Source organism: Manis pentadactyla, chromosome 9, assembly GCF_030020395.1.
Source record: "Manis pentadactyla isolate mManPen7 chromosome 9, mManPen7.hap1, whole genome shotgun sequence".
Taxonomy (NCBI): domain Eukaryota; kingdom Metazoa; phylum Chordata; class Mammalia; order Pholidota; family Manidae; genus Manis; species Manis pentadactyla.
In genome coordinates, this window is record NC_080027.1 from 93,137,061 (window position 1) to 93,157,303 (window position 20,243).

Below are 20,243 nucleotides of genomic sequence, written 5' to 3' on the forward strand. Positions count from 1 at the left end.
CCAAAAAATGAAAACAGTCCAAATGTTTATCAACCGATGTGTAGATAAGCAAAAAATGGTATATCCACTAAATGGAGTATTATTCAACAATTTAAAGGAATAAAATACTGGTATGTTGCACAGCATGAATCAACCAGCTAAGGGAAAGAAGTCAATTATAGAAGACTACATGGCATATGACTCCATTTATATAAAATGTCCAGGGTAAGTAAATCCATAGAGCAAGTAGTGGTTGCCAGGGGCTGTAGGGAGTGGGAATGGCAAGTAAATACTAAGGAGTATGGGGCTGCTTTTTTGGGAGGATGAAAATATTCTAAACTTGGATAGTGGGGATGGTTGCACAACTCTGAATACACTAAAAGCCACTGAATTGTATACTTTAACAGGTGATTTTATGGTATGTAAGTTGTCCCTCAGTAAAATTGTTTTAAAAAAAAGAGGTAGCTCTTATTATACCTGTTTTTTCAGTTTCCTTAAAAGCCTCTCAAGGACAGTCTGTCATCTGTCTATTTGCATCTAGCACACAGTGCCTCGTGTACTAATGCTAAATAAACATTGAGGCATGAACAAGCCTTCATAGCAAGCTGTTAGGGCTTCAGTTGGGGGGGAAATGGGTGAAATCTGTTGAAACTTACTCTTTTTAGCAATGTATGTCTTTGCAGCTGTTTTAAGTTCTTGTGCCAAAAAAAGTGACATTAGAGATAGGAGTTAATAACTCAGTTGTCTGTTTTCCCTCCTAGGATACACACCTGCTAAAATTGCTTAAAACTTTAGAAGGACATGCCTATGGTGTTTCTTACATTGCATGGAGTCCAGATGACAACTATCTTGTTGCTTGTGGCCCCGATGACTGCTCTGAGCTTTGGCTTTGGAATGTACAAGTAAGCTAGTTTTGTCCTTGGTTTAGTCTTTAAGTTAACTATGGTTATACTGCATATATTCATTGTAACTTCACTCTTGATCTGTAGCACAGAGCTGTTCAACCTGAATTACCATGATGTAGCTCAAGATAACTCATCGAAAGGAATCCAGGTGTCCAAATTTATGAATTTAAATATTACACTGAGCATAGTAGAGTTTTTGAAAGAATGGCCAATGAGTATTTTTAGGAATGTTGTACTTTGTACTGTGGAATTCTTACCTAAGAAAAGATTTTACAGTTGTTTCATAGTTTCATAATTGTCCACAAAGCTTACCTTTTCAAGTGTGAAAACATAGACACTAAATCAAATGTTCCATTCTGATGGCAGTCACAGCATTTGCCCCTATATTAATATTCCAGTCCCATCTAGTAAGTTAAATGATGTCTTCAGTACTTGTTAATAAAGGGCTTTATTACTGTTTCTGAATGAAGGCTTGAAGTCTGTCCAAGGTCCCATTTTAGAGAAACTCAGCAATAAGTTCACTCCATTATCTTCAAACTATTTTGGAAAACTTGTTCTTAACAATTTGATTTTTTTTTTTTTTGCCTTCTACAAACTGACTGGTTAGTTGATTTTTTGTTGTTTTGTTAACCATGCAAGGGCATGGTCCGGACTCTGGTTTGGGTGTAAAAGTATTAAGTTGATGGGATTGGGTTTTAAGTTTGGGGACCTATAAAAAAGTTGATTTTTACCAAGAGAGTGAAGATAAAGCTCCACAGAAAATGACTCAAATAATAAAGATGGTATAAAGAGAGAATTAATATTAACATGTACCTGAAGGTGATATGCCATAATTCTAATTCTGCAGTACGATTTTTTACTGCTCGATCATTTGTTTTAGCCTCAGCTTTTTATCAAGAAAATTTGCAAACATTAAGAAAAGTTGAGAGTACAATGACCATACTCCTACCACCTTAGATTCAACAATTGTTTATTAGCATTTTTTGTTGTATTTTCTATGTACTTACAGACATGCATACATAGTTAGATATAGCCATATCCAAACATTTGGAAGTAAATTACGAATGTATTTTACCCCCAAATACTTAAGCATGTATCATCTTAAATATAATATTCACCTGTATACCAAATGCCCTTATCTAAGAAAATAAACTGTAATTCTCTAATATTCATTTTATAATGAAAAATCCCCAGTTCTTCCCAAATGTCTTTACACCATTTTTATCAAAACTGTTGAATCAGCTTTGTGTTGTAATTGGGTTGGGGTTGGCAGAGCACATGATGGCTTTGACTTGATATAACAGGCGTGTAGTCAATCTGAGCCGAAGACAAAAAGTTTTTTTTTCCAGTAAAGCTTTTTTTCTTCTCAGGGAAGAGGCATGTAGTCATAAGAAAGCCTTTTAATTCATAGTGCCTCTGTAGTCTTCCTTTGAAGTAATTTTGAATTTCTGGACAGTTAAACTGTGTCCTAGCTTAACTGTTTGTTGTGTAGTGTATTACTTTACAGACTTGTTGTAAAAGGGTGGTCATTTTCAGTCAGTTTTCAAATTGTTCTTTGTTTTTAGGTAGCTTCCTAATTAATAACCTTATACAATCCTGAATGTAACAGAAGAACAGACCATTTCTGCCTTCAGAACTTAGTGTATTAACATAGTAGTGAATAGAAAATGTTGAGGACCTACCTGTTGTTGCATGTGTATTTGCGCTTCTAAACTTCTATTTAACTTTCTATCAAGCAACCCAAAAAGATAAATAGATGAGAGCAGTTAACACTATGGGAGAAGGATTTAGGTTTAGGCCTTCTGAATTTTTTTTCTTTTTTTTTTTTCCAGTGTACAGAAGACATCTGGTTTTCTATTTTTGTGCCCTCTTTGCTTTTATTACTTGGCCTCATTTCCAGATCAGACAGTTTGTTTTCACTTTTTTTTTTCCCCTGATTGCCCATTTCTCACAAGAAATTTATGCCCATGTGCTTTTTATTATACCAAGGGCAGCTCTTATCTCTAAGATCCTGTTTCTAGTCTTTGAACAAAATGGAATGAAGACTAGATTAAATGTATGTTGTCTGCCTTCTAAGTTGAATAACTTAGAAAAAATAACAGGAGGATATCTTAGGGTTGTAGCCACTAAATAGTCTTGCTTAGTAGGGAATACTTTAAAATAGCTGTACTAAACAGTACAAAAGTTCCTTTTTTCTGTTACTTTTAACTGAAATAAAATTACATATCAGAAAAATAATTTTCATTTCTCTCATCCCATCTTCCCTACTACATTTTGAGCATCTCAAACATGAAATTTAACATTATTTAGACTGCCTACCACCGTGGCCTAGTTTAAGGCCATAGTTTTTCTACCCATTAATCAATGTTCTTGTGGAATTGCTAATTTCACCAACTGTGGTTTTAGAATAAAATGTTTGAGAAGTGGAAACTTGGGTATGTAGCCTTGGGCTTCTCATCATCTTGGGAAAAATTATGTTTCCTTTTATGAATGTAATTGATTTAAGATGAGGGTTTTATCAGAATTTATTCATCCTATTCTTTGGGTCACCCTGTGCCAGACATTGTTCCACTCCTGGGTTCTTCTTCAAGTCTTCAGTCTTTCTCCTGAGTTTCATTAGTCTTTTTTTGTAACACAGTTAAAACAGTTCATTTTCTAATTAGGAATACCAAACTCCCCAGGTATCCCAGTTATCAGTTTTTTTTTTTTCTTTAGAAGGGTATCTTGAAGGTCTTAGCCACAGTTTTATTTCTTTGTAGACGGGAGAGCTAAGAACAAAAATGAGCCAGTCACATGAAGACAGTTTAACAAGTGTGGCTTGGAATCCAGATGGGAAACGCTTTGTAACTGGAGGTCAGCGTGGGCAATTCTATCAGTGTGTGAGTATTTGGTGCCCCCTTTTAAATGTCTGATTGTTTAAAAGCAAATTTTGTTTTTTTAAGTAAAGAGTTCATTGGACTTGATATCTTATATAAAATGTGCTGTGTGACAACCTGCTTTGTCTCTCTAGTTAAGCACTGTCCAATAGAACTTTGTGGGTTTTTCTTTCTTTAACCATGTCAAATGTTTACATAAAGCACAGGCTTGAAGTTTAGTAAAACATTTAAAAATTGTTTTACTAAACATTTTGTTCTTATAGTTTCTAAGGTATAGGAATGAAAAGATTCAGTATTTAATTTCCTTTGGGGTCTTTAGCCCTTTGAAATTTTTGTATCAAAAAAAATGCTGAATTTCATGAACAGACTTAAATATTTGAAGAATGAAAGTGGTGGTAGGTGCTACCAGCAAGCCTTTTTTAGTCTTTATTGAAGAAATCTTCTGATCAGTACCTACCCTGTTAATCCTGGATTGTTGGGATGATAAAAATGAGTAATTGGCAAAAAATCTTAAAGGACAGGGCAGACTGGGTGCACACACAGGGTCATTATTGTCTCCTAGATTCCGTGTCTCCTGTCACTATCCAGCATGGTTCCAGTAGGCACTTCCCAGGTTTATTTTTGAAACTAAAGTAAATAAGATAATCCCATCAAATCATTGTGTGTAGCTAAAGATCACACAAAGACTTTTATGTGCCATTCAAATAATTTCTTTCATTAAGCTGGCCGTGAGACCCATGGAATCCAGTGTCATACTATCTCAGCATGTTTATAAGCCATTAGTTCTTATGTACTCCAAGTTGTCCCAACACTATTTATTGACATGTTCATGATTTTCCTGTATTTTAGAAGCCATCTCAAATAGTCAATATTATGTAATACAGGACATTACTATAAACATTTTAATGTATTTCTGGACTTTCTATCTATAAGATAATACAGTACTGCTTTGGGGGTTTTTTATTTTGCTTTTTTGTGGGGGCTATAATTGACATACTAGTTTCAGGCATACAACCTAATGAGTTAGTATTTGTATACATTACAAAATGGTCACCACAGTAAGTCTGGTTAACACCTGTCACCATATATAGTTACCAAAAAAATTTTTTTCTTGTAAAGAGGACTTTAATTTTAAGATTTACTCTTAGCAACTTTCAAATATGCAGTACAGTATTATTAACTCTAGTCACCATGCTGTACATCACAGCATTGAAGCCATTAGTTCTTAATTCTCTGGCTACAGGATGCCCGCATACATTTCTGCTGATGTTGCCATTCCATACAGTGTGTAAACCTTCAAGATACAGAACTTGGTAGTTCCCTAATCTGTAAAATGAGAATGGGAATGCCTCTCAGAGCTTTGAATATTCAGTAAGGTAATGAAACAATCCTAAGAGCTTTGATCTATAGAGCACATGACAAATTTGGTGAAGTTTTTTAAAATGCCATAACAGATCCCTGAAGTTCTATAAAGCTGTAATTAACATTTCAGTAATCTTTTTCCATATCACAACATTGGAGATTATAGGACAAACCCAGGATAGTGAATTCCAAAGAAAATGTTTGAATTTGAGACTTGACTTGGAACTTAAAGATTCTGCCTTTCTTTGTATTATTTGTATTTATCCACGCATGGCAGGTTATTGAAGAAGGAAGACATTTACAGAGGTTCTCTCCGCCCCCCATCCCCGGGGTATTGCTACAATGAAATTTGACCTGTATTCACATGTTCCATGACTAAAAACACTTATGGAACAATTAGGCTGAGATCAGTCTCAGGAAAGAATAAACTTACCACAAGAAGAGATTGCTGAGAGGTTTTGTGTTTCTTTGCTTCTGAGCCCTGTTCAGTAACAGTTAATATTGGTCCTCTCCTCAGGATTTAGACGGTAACCTCCTTGACTCCTGGGAAGGGGTGAGAGTGCAATGCCTTTGGTGCTTGAGTGATGGGAAGACTGTTCTGGCATCGGACACACACCAGCGGATCCGGGGATACAACTTTGAGGACCTTACAGATAGGAACATGTAAGTACTCTCTGTACCCATTAAGCAGCAATTATCAAACAAAAAACAATAAACAAAACTAAGTAATAAATTAAAATGTGTACATGGAACTCGTGTTTTCAAAGGAAGAGTTTTCACTGTGGTTTTGCTTTGATTGGTAATTGGGATGGTCAGGTGGTACTTAGTAATCATTAACTCATTTTTTTTTTAATTGAAATACAATGTAATAGTGATTACAGCCAAAGTTGTGGTGTCTAAGCTAGGATATTTTATATGTCAGTAATTTGAAAGTCTTGATTCTTAGTATGTTGCTTTTGACAGTTTATTTTCTGGTTACAGAGTACAAGAAGATCATCCCATTATGTCTTTTACTATTTCAAAGAATGGCCGATTAGCTTTGCTAAATGTAGCAACTCAGGTAAGCTTAACAGTAAAGTTCTCAGGAAAATTTAGGTTAGTTCAAATTTTTATTGATTTTTTTTTTTTAGTGTATACATAAAACAAGTATTTCTAAAATATTTCTAAAAATTTTAAATTTTACTACATGTGTTTGGTTTATAAATGTGTAGAGTCAGCCATAAATTTATCAGAATGTTGGCATTTTGCTTAAATAGAAAATGAGTATGTTACATCAGACAAAGAGGGGATGGTCACATGTAATTTTTTAAATTCTTTTGAGTTGAGGTAAAATAAATACCTAAATTCTTTTTTGCTTACAGGGAGTTCATTTATGGGACTTGCAAGACAGAGTTTTAGTAAGAAAGTATCAAGGTGTTACACAAGGCTTTTATACAATTCATTCATGTTTTGGAGGCCATAATGAGGACTTCATCGCCAGTGGCAGTGAAGGTAAATTGTGTCACTGTCAGTTCACATATTTTGATGGATTTAAAGTTCGATAAGTCTCTCAACTTGTGAAGGTAGTCATGTCTCCAAGCATATTAAAGCTGTCAAAAATTATGTGAGTTATTTATCCAGTACACTGTTTATTTCCCCTTTTTTGGAATTGACTTGAGCCCTCCTATTGTCACAGAATAATAATAACCCCTATTCTGGCCTTGGAGGCATATGTGATACATGTACCAAAGTCAAGATTTAATTAAGTCATTACTTTTTCATACACTGACTTGTGGTTTCACACAAGACTGATGGTTTTCAGAGATTAGTATCTAAAAAAGTCTATGTTAATTATGATGTTTTACCTAAACTTGGACAAAATTGACTACAGTTACATCTTCAGTATTTCTTTAATGGCCAAATAATTTAGTTTTAGAAAAGCTGAAATTATCTAACTGTCTCTACTACCTTTTTGAGTAAACTTATCTCCAGTCTAAAACATCAGCATTTCAGGCAGGCATGTGCCTAAAGTACACATTCTATTTAAAATAACAAATTGTTCATAATATGCAACCACAGATGAGTAAGGAGTATTAAAAGTTAGTGTACTTCTTGAGGTGATAGAAACAAATAGTGGCAAATTTTAATTCACATTTTTCTTGAGTATTCACAATACTATTCTAAGTTCTTCATTAGCAAGTGACTTACGTCACTTTTTAAAATACTGGTTCTAGTTTTACAGGATAGACCAAGGAACTGGATGATGTTGGTAAACACTTTTGGTAGTGTTCCATGTATTGTAGAAGATGTGTATTTACTGTCTCTGTCTTGACAAAAAATTGATCTCAATAGTGAAGAGATTCACAAAGTGACACATGAGTTTTTCCTTGGTATAAAAGGTGTTTTTAGGGTTTAGAACAGAAACATTTAGGGATTAGGTTTTAACATGAAGCATATAAATTTATTCTTTCATTCTCTCCCCCAAAAAAATCTGTCAGATAAGAGTGGTTTGTTAGGTAATAATTATGAGTTCACTTCTTTCCAGTCAAAAATTATTTTTTACCTGTTTGTTTAATCCTGTTATTTTCTTCCAGGTTCTCTGTTGGTTGCTAATTTGATGTATTCCATAACATATCTGATCATTCTAAATGTATTAGGCTCTCTCTACCTGCTTTCTAGCTCCTCCCACTCTAAGATCTCTTTCCTGTGCTCTATTCAGTCCTGCTTTGGTGTTCGTTTTCCCCTCTTAATTATGCCTCACAATCCCCTATCGCTTTTTCTAAAAATACTCTGTACCCTAGAAGTGCTTAAAAATATGTATGGCTGTCATTATCCCTGGTGATGCCAACCTTCTTTTAAAGCCCAGACTGACTTGGAACCAAGCCTGATGAATAATGTGATTAAGCCACATGCTGCTGTTGAGGGCTAAAGATGAAACATAACTTTGAAGTGAAGAGATCAGTGTTCTCATGATTCAGGTGGTTTTGGATGCTTGTAAGGTGTTGAGCACCAAGTGGATAGAGGAGAGCATGTACCGTCTCCCAAGGTGACCACAGTAACCCATCTGTCACTTATTTGCCAGGAATATATTTGGAGGATCTTAAAAATCCCCAGTTACATGAATGCCAGTATAAAATAGAGCATTTAGAAACATTTCCCTCAAAAAATTATGCCATTTTTCAAGGTTTTTCATTATGCTGGAAGTATAGAGAAAAACTTATTTTTTTATCTTTGCATAAGTGCTGGATTCCTTAGGCGAATGAACAAGCAGAGCTTGGTCATAAAGCCTGTCATTCTGACCGTGGCTACCTCAAATCTTACTTTGTGCTGCCTCTTCAGCATATAATCCTCCTTGGATATGTGCTCACAAAAGCATTTTCCTCCACCTAAAAGCAGATTTCAGTTGCATTCACATTTTTCAAGTCCGTAGTCTGTCTTCTCTTTGGACTTCATAGTAGGAGAAACATAGGTAATCTGTTCTTGTTTCCTCTTTCTTTTTTTTTCTAATTGCATTTTATGCAAGGAAAGACAATTAACAGATACCTTCTAGGAAATATAAAATGAGTTCTTCAGTGAATGTCTTTTAACTTTTGCTTCAAATACACACAAAAATGTTCTGATACAGTCCTAGCTTTTTATCTTTATGTCAGAAGTTTTGAAGCCAGGGCATATTCTTGACCACAAGTTACCACCTCTTCCCTGCTCCAGAGTTTCCTCAGCTGACGGCACACCCCCTGAAAGTTCCCACACTGACCATGTAATTAGCTGACAGATCTTCAGGCCATACACTCCTTAACTCAACCCAGATTCTCCTTGTGTTTAAGAACCATAGCCTGTGTTGGGTTAACTCTTTACGGGGATGCACAGTGCTCACTCTGTGCTAGGCTCCGTTCAGAATGTACCCTCATAGCATGATCTGGTAAGCACAGCTCCCCTTATAGGTGACAAGTTGCAAAGAATGGACAATGTGTCTAAAGTTACAGAGCAGAGCAGTCAGTGGTGGAGGGTGTGAACTGGGTCTTCTGACTCCAGAGCCCACACTCTGAACTGCTACTCTGTATGTAGATGAGTGTTTTGAAGTTTAGTTTATCCCAAAGAAACAGTTCTTGCTTGGGGGTTTTTGGTTTTTATGGTCACACCATGAGATTGTAAATAGTCTCCTACAGAACCATTTCATGGTGGGACAGTTGTCTAGACCCACTAGTAAGCCCAGTAGGGCCCCCTGGATTTCAGTCCCAGTGTCATCATTTCCTACTGTTAACCATGAGCAAGCTACTTAAGCTCGCAGTGCTCCAGTCACCAGCCATGGAACAGGGTAGCACAGTTCCCACCTCACCTCACATGGTGAAGACAGGGTAACTTACATAAAGTATTTAGTGCCTAGGACATGGTAAGCACTCAGTAAAGGTTTAACTATCATCGTCTTCATTGCTATTTCTCACTTTGGCTACATTTTCTTTCTGTCACCTCAATTCCCTAGAATTTGTCATCTAGATATGTTAACTCCAAAGATCTTGACTGTGATTATAGATTACTCATGCATTACAGAATATTGCAGATTTTGTGGTGACTTAAGAGCTAATCAATCACCTTTAATAGGAAAAAATTACATTTTATTTTTTTTCCATAAGGTAATTTTGGTAAAGTATTCATGTTATAGTTGTTATCCTTTTAAGTTCTAATAGTCAAGTAACATGTTCTATATGTAATGAATGATAAATTTAAAATCAGTTGACTTCATTGTGTATAATAACTCCCTAACTTTTCTCTGAATTACTGTTTGTTCAGATCACAAGGTTTACATCTGGCACAAACGTAGTGAACTGCCAATTGCGGAACTGACAGGGCACACACGTACAGTAAACTGTGTGAGCTGGAACCCACAGATCCCATCCATGATGGCCAGCGCCTCAGATGATGGCACTGTTAGAATATGGGGACCAGCGCCTTTTATAGACCACCAGAATATTGAAGGTAACACTACTGTACAATATCCTTGTGTTTTCTCCAAATCACATATTGCCCAGTTTATTATAAAGTTGCAGTACTTCATGTACAGTGTGGGATATAATTTATTTTCTCCCTCATTTAGAGATTGTACACACCTCACTCCACAGAAGGATGCACTGGTGTTTGGTTTGTTTCATTGGTGACAATGGGGAAAATAAGGTGGGGCATGCCACCTCATACATCCACTTAGCTATTTAGTATTATCACTTTAAAAAACCTTATTGAAAATCTTGGTTCATCATGCAAGAAGGCATTTTATGCTTTTATACCCATGAGAACTAGCTAGTATATAAAATCTGAACAACTTTAAAATGATCTTGATCATGGGTCTTAGTCTTAAAAAGAAACCTCTACCAACGTGTGGCTTATTGGCATGAGCAGTGCGTGATGGACAAGGAGAGAAGGGAGTGCAATCTGACATGCACCTAAGTGCCAGGCAGCATGGTGGACCTGCAGACAGTTTACATAGACACTTCATAGCCCTCTAAGAGAAGTATTTTTGTCCTCATTTCTATGGATGAGAAAATTGAAGCATGGTAAGACAAACTTGTTGCATGTTACCAGGTCTTCTAACCTGGTTTCTCCCACTACTTTCAGATTGGAGATGATGAAAGCCCAAAGCCAGAAAGCTCACAGTTTAGGATGTAGCTTAATTGAGCAAGGCATCAGAACTAGAGAGAAGAGATTTTTAGAAATTCTACATAAATGACCTAACTACTTTTTCAAACACAGCAAGTAAAATATTTAGTTTACTTAAAAGAAAGAAATGTACCTAGGAACACATGAAGAGATTTTTTTGTTCAGTGTGTCCCACCTACATGTTTTAGTAAAAAAGATAACCAACTGCTCTCAGGTTGCTCACCGTGGCAAAGGGCTGTCGAGGTGGCATGTGTGGTGTGGAAAAACATGCTCTTTACACTTTGTTTTGTCTTTATGCTATAAACTACACAAAAGATTTGGCCGGGTCTTGCTGGCAGGTGAGGATACACAGCCAAGACAAGGGTTAAAATTAAGCATGAGGGTGCAGAGGGCCATCTGCTCAGAGCCGTGGAGGGCCCTCTTATGTTCATGGATCACAACATGACAGTCCACCATCACTGGGAAATCCACCAAAACCCAGTATCTTTAATTTCTTTTGTTGTCCTGTTTAGGTTTCAAGGCCTGCTCTCTAAGAGAGATGTTTTATGGATCTATAACAGCAATTACATGCGCTTTTCTAACTTGAAGAGAAAGTTGTCTCTTCAAATAAGCATATTTGACTTGAAGAAGTAGGAAAATATGGGGCATATAGTAACACACTTGCCTTGTAAGTGGGTCTGTTTATGCCCCCCACTGCAGGGGAAGAAGGCTTGCGCTGCTCTTGCTGAGTTGGAGTAATTCAGTGGACGCTCACTGTGCTGGGCGAGCCAGTTTGGGTTGGCTCGGTTGTAAGATTGCAGTCCAGCTCAGCACCTTTCCGCTGTGCTTTGGCAACCTAGGTAGAGCCCTGAAAATGTTTTCATTTATACCTCCAAGGAAAACAACTTCTGTGTAGCTAGATTATATGCCTTTTATCCGATGACATTCTGGGTTGTCCAAAACCCCACTCACCCATACCACCCACGTGAGAACTTTTTTATTCTTAAAATATCACCTGTTTGGAATAGAAATTTTGAAGAATATAGATAAGGCTGAAAAGTCAAATTCAAACATCATAACACTCTAAGATACTGTAAGTTATTTAATAAAAATGTTTCAACAACTTCATTTTGAAAAAGAATTTGCTGCCCTTTATTGTAACAGTAGACTTCCATATGGAATTTTTCTTTTCTTTTTTTGAGGAGTAGTTAAAGTGGAATAGGATCAAGTACTAATAATGCATGAGACAGCACAGATGACCTTGCACTACACTAAACGGAAGAAGCCAGCCCTGAGAGCAGTGTTGTGATTGTATTTATACAAAATGGTCCCTGATAGGCAAATCCCTAGGGATGGAAGTAGCCCTGTGGTTGCTTAGGCGTGGGGTGGGTGCCGTGTATGACTGCCAGTGGGTGATGGAAGGTTCTAAGACTGGTCATGGTTGTACAGTCCTTTGAACATACTAATAGTAACTATTGAATTGCACACTTTAAATGAGTGCATTCTATAATATGTGAATTATATCAATAAAGCTGTTGAAACATACCCCCAAAAAAAGAGAAAGAGTAGGGTGATGGGGATAATGTCAGACTGAGCCCCTGAAAGGAGAGTGAAATGCATAGAGCTAGTGCCCATTTCTACCCAGGCTGGCTTTCCTCTTCTCTGCTGTAAACTGTCATAAAGAGTTTCTGTTCTGCATAATTATTTCAAGTCTCATTTTAAAAGTATGAGTTTCCAATATGATTCCAATATTCACTTGGGTTCTCCAGTATTCCAAATAGTCATGAGTTTAGACTGTAGTGTAAGACAGGCAGATGAATCATTTGATGATTATGATTAAAGTGTCAAGAACTTGCGTTGATGTGATTCTTGCTTAATGTTACTGTATGTTGTAATGTTGTGATGTTGACTTTAAAACTTTCTAACTGGTAACTTTTTTCTCCCCCCTCCCCTTTTCTTTCCTCCCACACCCCCTACCCCCCATGCACATTTCATCTTGTCTCCATTCAGAGGAATGCAGTAGCATGGATAGTTGATGGCGAATTTGGAGCAGACGACTTCTGTTTAACTTAAAATTAGTCGTATTTTAATGGCTTGGGATTTGGTGCAAACAAACATGATTGATAGCTGGACAGACATGCTCGTCATGAAAAAAAGAACCATTTCTGAAGCCCGATTGGGGCCAAACATTTACACCTTGCTTCATAGTAACCAGTTGAGATGAAGCACGTCGGTAGAACGTTATCGGACACCATGTTGACTTATCCCCCATCGGTTGTGAAGAACTGTGCTACATTCAGGCTTACCCATTGAACTCAGTATATATATTTTTTTCCCTCCTGCCTTTTGTTTGGCAGGATACCATTCTTGTTGCTCTTCTGTGTAATGAAGTTTAAATGCTTGTTTGGAAAACTTTATTTAACAGTTTAGAAGGCTTGATAGAAAGAGTGCATTAGTCTGAAGAGTATACATTGGATAGGAAAGAACTTCCTTCTTTTGTTCCTCCAAATCTTTCCGCCTTATTTAGCTTGAGATCTTTGCAGCTTGGTTCATGGATTCTAGCCTTGCCCATTGCGCAGTATATACTGATCCAGACGATAAGCCAGTGAACTATGTCAAAAGCACCCTCAATATTACATTTGACAAAAAGTTTTGTACTTTTCACACAGCTTGTTGCCCCGTAAAGGGGTTAACAGCACAATTTTTTAAAAATAAATTAAGAAGTATTTATAGGATTAAAGTGACTTCATTTGTATACATTTGGAATCTAAACCAGCTTAAAGACAGTTTCCTCTGACTTAGATACTCAGTGTGATGCTCTTCTGGAATACCACATGAGATGTGGCCCAACAAGCTTGGAAGGACACTGCACAGGAAACTCAGTGACGCTTTGAACACTTTACCCCTTCTGTTATATTCCTGAAGGACCGTCAGTACCTAATCTTGAAGAAATTCAAGATTCAAAAAGAGAATTTTAAGTATATACCAAAATAAGAGATGAGTAGTCAGTTTAGGTTTTCAACACAGCTGCCCCGAGTTGTTCACAGCTGGAGAGACAGTTTGGTGCATCCTGGCAGGAGGGTAGGAGTCAGCAGATGCAGCTGCTTGGGAAGCTCTGTAGTACAGTTGAGCTCATTAGAGAATTCAGCAGCTTACAGTCTGGGTTTAAAGTCTAATTACTTCTCTTAATTGCCCTTAATATTTTGACACATAGGGAAACACAAAGACTATTCCTTCTCAGCTTTTCAGACCTATTGCCGTACGGAACCTCATTCTATCCTGGTGCTGTGGGTGGTCTTTCCCTCTTCCCCTTCTAGAGAAAGGTTTCCTTCATGGAAAAGCACTTTTCAGTTTGAGAATTTCACATTTAAAATAAGCCAAAAGCTGCTGTTCACATTATGCTTTTAAACCCCATTAACAGCTGAATACAAGAAAGACTCTGAAACTCCCTTTTTTGGTAGAGCATAAGTACGGTCACCACAGCTGTTCGGTTGGGCAGAGGAGTGGGAATACCCCAAGTAAGGTGCTGGTGATGAGAAGTCTTGTACTAAGTTCCCCTTCTGGCCCAACCAAGTCTATATGATGCTCTTACCACAAGTAGATACATTCAAGATCCACAAGGAATAGAAAGGCTTGGATGTCAGGGATTTTTCCATGGGGTGGGAGGGAAGGGGATGGTAGCAGGGAGAAATGGGAAAGCCAGAGAGGGCAAGAAGATTGGAGAACACAATTGGCCTTAAAATAGCACGGATTCTCCCAAAAGCTCACAGTAAGAGAAAATGACAAATTGTGGGCAGCAGATTGCTTTATCAAATTGGTATGTAGAAGAGTCTTGAAGCCCCATTTTACAGAGACCACCACTTCCTGTTTTGATAATTCTAAGTTAAAACTGTTATGGCTTATCCAATACTCATTCTTCTGAACTAAAACTACTTTAAGCTTGAATAAAAGTCTTCATTGGTAACTGTATGTAAATAAGTGGCAGCTTCTCTTTATCTGAGCACAGTTAAATGCATATTTTAAGTGACTCACGTATACCCCAAAGCCCTTGCTGCACCCACCCGGTCTAAGCAACATCACTGACAGTGTGGGCACGGACACACCACAACTGTTTGCAGATCGGCCCCCTGTGCTGTAGCTCCTGTAACACAGCTGTGCCCATTCAGGCGGCTTGGCACTCCGTTTCTGCTCTACACCCCCACCTCTCCACCCCACTCCCACCACTAGATCTGAGTTTTTGAGTGCTTCTTAAGTACAGTTAAGAACAACAGTTTAAAGAAAGTAAAAGGCACATTTTCCAGTAAGCCAGAGTGCCAACTACATGGGTTTCCACAGCAACTAGGTGAGTTTGTCTGGGTCTGTCTACTGGCAGCTTCTTGTGTAGCTCTGCTCTGCCAATTCGCTGTGAACCTGTACCCGGTGCAGTGATGAGAGCTGAGGTAGATGGTGAAGAGACCTAGATTTCATGGTACAGAAAGCCTGACAGGACGGTCTAACCCAGAGCTGTCAGCTGAATGCTTCTGGTAGCGCTATCATCTCTCTGTAGGCTTAAAGGTGAGAACAGTATGACACCAGCTGCCAGATACTAAGAAATAAATTGAAAAGTACCAATACTTTTTGACCAATAGATCAAAATGTAGAGTGGAGAATTTTGGCTCCAAAAACCAGGTTAGTAGGCTCATTTCCACATACGTAAAAAATGTTTTTGTTATTACTGATTAAGTGCTAAAGCAAGTATGAAATTTAATGTCTTTTTCCTCCAAATAATTGGTTAAAAGCAGTAGCAGCACACTGTTGGGTTTGAGAATCATAAGATGCGTGTGTGGGCAGTGACGAAGTACAGCAGGCAGCTAGGACGGATGGCAAAGTTCAGATCTGGTGCTTGTATTTTATTAGTGTTCATGCCAGCCTCATTTCTATTACTTCTATTGGCCAGGAAAATGTGTTGTGTTAAACCAGGTAAGTAGTTTAAAACAGGAAATCTTATTTGCCAATGTCCCCACAAATTGGCCCATTTAGTGGGTGGGAGAACAAAAAAGGATCATCTAACTTTAAATATAAACTAAGCATGCTAGTTGAAAGGGGAAAAAGTCCAATTTCTGTCACTATTTTCTTAATCTGAAATCACACTGTAGGAACATGGTTATTTACTAGGAGTGTTCTCCCTCTAGAGGATTCCATGACATTAATAGAAAACCCTTCTTTCCCACCCTTCCCCATCTTGAAATTTTCTTTTTTAGGATGTTGGTTCCTGCACAAGAACTGGCCCTATCATCTCTGCTCACAGTGGCACATGTGTGGTACATCTCTTGAAAGAGAAATGTCCCTGTCAGTTTCTTTCACAGCAGAAGAGTGGCTGCTTTTGAATGGGGAGGAAAGATGACATTTTTCTCTTAATATCCTTTTGTCCCATCTCTAAAATGTACAGATGGCTTTAGTGTTACTCTCTCATTTAGACTTTAGTGACTCTCTTTTGGGGTTGCTCTCCAAAATAGTACTTCCATTTCAAAAACCTATCTGATTTGATATAAACTGTAAAAGAGGTGAATTTGCATTTACACTTGGTCACTTTCTAAAAACAGGGTGAACTGTATTGAAACTTCTTCAGCGTTGCTATTATAGTAGCTGCCCTATAGTTGCAAAAACAAACTTTTAAAAACCCATCCCCTATTTACTTAATCCAGATAGCCTGGAATTAATGAAACTAATAGTATAAAGTGTGTGTGTGTGTGTTGGAAGAGAGGGAGTACTTAAAATTGTGTGTGTGTGTGTGTGTGTGTATGTGTATGTGTGTGTGTGTGTGTGTTGGAAGAGAGGGAGTACTTAATTCATAAAAGTCCTGGAAGCTGCTGTTCTAGGTTCTTGTCAATTTTACTACAAGTCTTGAGCACATGTGAAGTGCTCTCTCTGAATTTAAGGTTTGGTTAATACTGGTATATTTTTATAATATTGAAACGTGTCCCCATCTTTAACTTAAATGTTTTCATTATCAGGGCCATGCTAAAACCGAATAGTAACCGTTTAAAGGCACAGGTGAAAAAATGTTTTTGGCTCCTTGAAAATGTGTGTGATGAGGGGAATAGACCCACAAAAGCATGTGTGTACTTACTAACCAAGCTGTAGAGATCAGGAAAAGAACCTCAATGTTGATCTCAAGGTTTCTAAATTGTCCAGATTTACATGGCATTGTGGTGGAACTAGTTAACACTTAGAGCTCTTGGTATGTAATATCTATTTGCTATGGACTGATTAAATGTTTCAAAGGATTGTGTTCTTAAATTTGGGTTTTTTTTTTTTAACTTCCTCTCAGATTACATTTAGTAGTTCAAATTTCTTTGCTTTATTATTTCATTAAAGCATAAAAACTTCAGGTCTCCAATATTTATTTTCACTTGTTCTAATTATTGACAAAACACCTTTTGTTAACTTTTATAAATGTGCAGCATATTAAATGTCTTTACAATTGTGTTAAATTGAATCTATATTAACTTTGATTTGCTTTACTGGGATTTTTTTTAATACACCTTTTCCATATCAGTGCATAGCTCTTCCAACAGTCATTTGTATCCCTTTCAATCCAATAAACAGAATGAATAAATTATTGTTGCTGTGTAAAATCTCCTAATACCCAGTTAATCTGATTGTTTACATAGTAGTTTTTACCTGAAACAACGGATTTCCTGAGTTTGACCTCCACATGTACCTGGAGTTTTATGTGGTGTCAAGAACCACAGCCTCACCTGTTGGGGCATCTTTTTAAAGAGCTGTTGTGCAGATACAGGTTAATTTAGAGAAATTTAAGGAACATTTGTATTTTAAAGGATTCACATGCCCAGTTCAAAAATAGCACTGCGTCTGAAATTAAGCATACAGATTCTGGATATATGGGTCAGTATATATATTTCCAGTTTGAAATTTAAACACATTTCACAATGAATATTGGAGAAAGCATTTGATGTGTACAAACCTCCAGTACATTGTATTTGTGAAAAAAAGAAGGAACAATCCAGTGGGCTTTAAGTTTCTTACTAGTAGAGTTTTGCCCAGTAAATGGAAGTTCAAATGTGAAGGAATAGTATTTGGCAGGCAATCAGTAGTGTCAGCTTAGGAGAGCTAGTCCACTAATGCGCAGGCCAGGTTCTGCAGGTCTGCTCACAGCTTTGTAAGTCATGCTTTGCAATTCCTCCCTCATCAACAAGCAAGAGAAGCGGGGGCCTTTTTCTACTTGTTTCTATAAATACAGCTATATGGCTCAGATGTAGCTTAGACTGTTCATCCACATCTGTGGTTTCATGCCAGGTCACAGTGGCAGGTATAACAAATTTCCCAAACTTAACAAATCTAAGAGTTGTTAAAACAATGCAATTCCCTCCCACTTAAGCAAAAGAGAAGTTGTTCTTCAGTTACATCATTTAATGACTACCTAAATTTTTTTCCAGAAAAACTTTAAACTGCTACAGAATATTCAACAAAATGATCCCATCATCCTGTCACTACTTCAAGAACCCTAAGTGGCTGCTGTTGACTTTGTGGCAATGACCCTTCTCTCACGAACTTGTGCTTCATGCAAGCCTGCTGCATATGAAACAGTGTTCTAATCACATATTAAATCAGCATGTAATTAGTAGCTAATGCAGCAGATTTTCAACTGAGTTTTGATTTCTGATGTGAGGATGAGTGGCTGCTTTGGCCACTATATTAAATTGATGTAACTGGAGTCCTTCATACACCATTTAAAAGTTTTTCTTTAATAGCCTCAGAAAAATGTCTTATTTAAGATATAATCAGCCATGGTAGTAGACCACATCTAGAACAAATTAATGAACATGCTAAAAGTTCTTCATTTTAGTGGGGCTTTTTCCTCCTTGTCTTGAATATTGTTAATGCACCTATCTCTTGAAGTGGGAGTTCCAATAGTTTCCAAAAATTGAGTAACTTTCCCTCATCCCCCATGCTGAAAAATGCCAATTTGTGGCCTGACAATTCAAAAAAGATCTTGGTTTTATCACCAACTTTCTGAAAGTTATTTTAAGAGAATGGAGAGATGTACTTCTTTCAGATAGAAAACAAACATCTTTGGATCTTAAAGCTACGGTTCAGAAAGGAAATAGATGACTGCCTGATCCTTTCCCAGGTAGGTATGTTGAAGTGTGCATTCTTTCCTGAAAAGATCTGCATGAAAAGACGTTTGCCGTTTTCCTTGTCCACAAGGAACGGACACTAAGCAACTAATCTGGTTTTAATTTCCTCTTTACATACCTCCTCCTATATATAATTAGAGTGCTTATTAGGGACGAATGAACTCCAGCATAAGGAAAGTAGCACTGGGATTCAAACCCATTTGACTCCAGAGCCCTGTGCTATTACCACCTAAATCCAAGAGCATGGGAAACTCAACTGAAGGCTCTTAACTTTCAGATTTTTAAGCCACCTTCCGGACCTTGAGTGAAATTTGTTAACACCCCAGGTATCTCATGTTAGCAGCTGGCACTAATCCACGCATTGGTGGTCCTTGAGGGCCACCAGACTGCTAAATTACTCATGCAGTGAGACCAAGAATTAACAGCAGTAGCCAGAAGGGTCTTGAGAGGACTAACCGCAATACCGCACACCTGCTCGTCACCGAGTGACACTGTCACATATCAGGTATTCACAGGGTGCTCACTGTAGGCCATTGCTGTGGAGTGACACCTTCTATGCATTCTCACTGACTTCCCAAGGCAGCTTCATGAAGCAGAAACTCTAAATTCCCATTTACAAAGCCTAGTATGAAGGAGCTGTGACTTCAGGCTCCTGAGCTGCTCTCAACCACTCACCATACAGACCTCCCTGGTCTGCAGATAGCCACTTAGCCCAGAATAAAAACCATTTACAGGCTGTTAAAGACAGGTGGAAAGTGTCAGGGCCTACTCTACTCATCCTAATTAACTGCATCATCCATTGAAGAAAATGACACTTTCAAAATTAGGGAACTGTTCTCTATATAATTAAGGCAATCGATAAAACAGACTCATGAGGTTTTATAGAGGAAAATCCCCACAATAAATTTTATCTTGACATTTTTTCAATAACTTTGTAGAGCTGCGGTTAAAATCGTGGGTTTTAGTCATCAAACCTGAATACAGATCCTATCATATGGCGTCTCACTTCAAACAAGTTACTCAACCTGCTGAAGCTTACTTAGTTCCCTCATTTCTAAAAGCAGCTAATGATATCTTATAGAGCAGCACTGTAATATGTGAGAATGCACACAGTAAAACCAATTTTTTATTGGTTTTCTTTTTCTTATATTGGTTTCAAATGTACAACACAGTGGTTCAGCAGTTACCCGTATTATTAAATCCTCACCTCCTCTAGTGCAGTTGTTACCTATCAACAAAGATGTTACAGAATCATTGATTATATTATCCATGCTGCACTACTGTTCCTGGGACCAACTTATATTGTGATTTTGAATTATTGTGCTCCTTTAACCCCCTCATCCTCGCCCCCCACCTGCTCCTACCCCTCCCCC

At 37.6% G+C, this 20,243-nt stretch overlaps 1 protein-coding gene across 2 annotated transcripts in view; it reads left to right on the forward strand.

Moving 5' to 3' along the window:
* Nucleotides 1-17,328, forward strand: part of WDR26 (WD repeat domain 26) — a 39,839-nt gene extending 22,511 nt beyond the window's left edge. For both annotated transcript variants that reach the window (XM_036891729.2, XM_036892538.2), the window contains exons 8-14: nt 741-881; nt 3,644-3,763; nt 5,640-5,785; nt 6,104-6,182; nt 6,484-6,613; nt 9,890-10,075; nt 12,740-17,328. In XM_036891729.2, the coding sequence (XP_036747624.1) occupies nt 741-881; nt 3,644-3,763; nt 5,640-5,785; nt 6,104-6,182; nt 6,484-6,613; nt 9,890-10,075; nt 12,740-12,765 (828 nt within the window). In that variant the 3' untranslated portion in view covers nt 12,766-17,328. The remainder of the gene's footprint in view (nt 1-740; nt 882-3,643; nt 3,764-5,639; nt 5,786-6,103; nt 6,183-6,483; nt 6,614-9,889; nt 10,076-12,739) is intronic.
* Nucleotides 17,329-20,243: the final 2,915 nt, after the last annotated feature.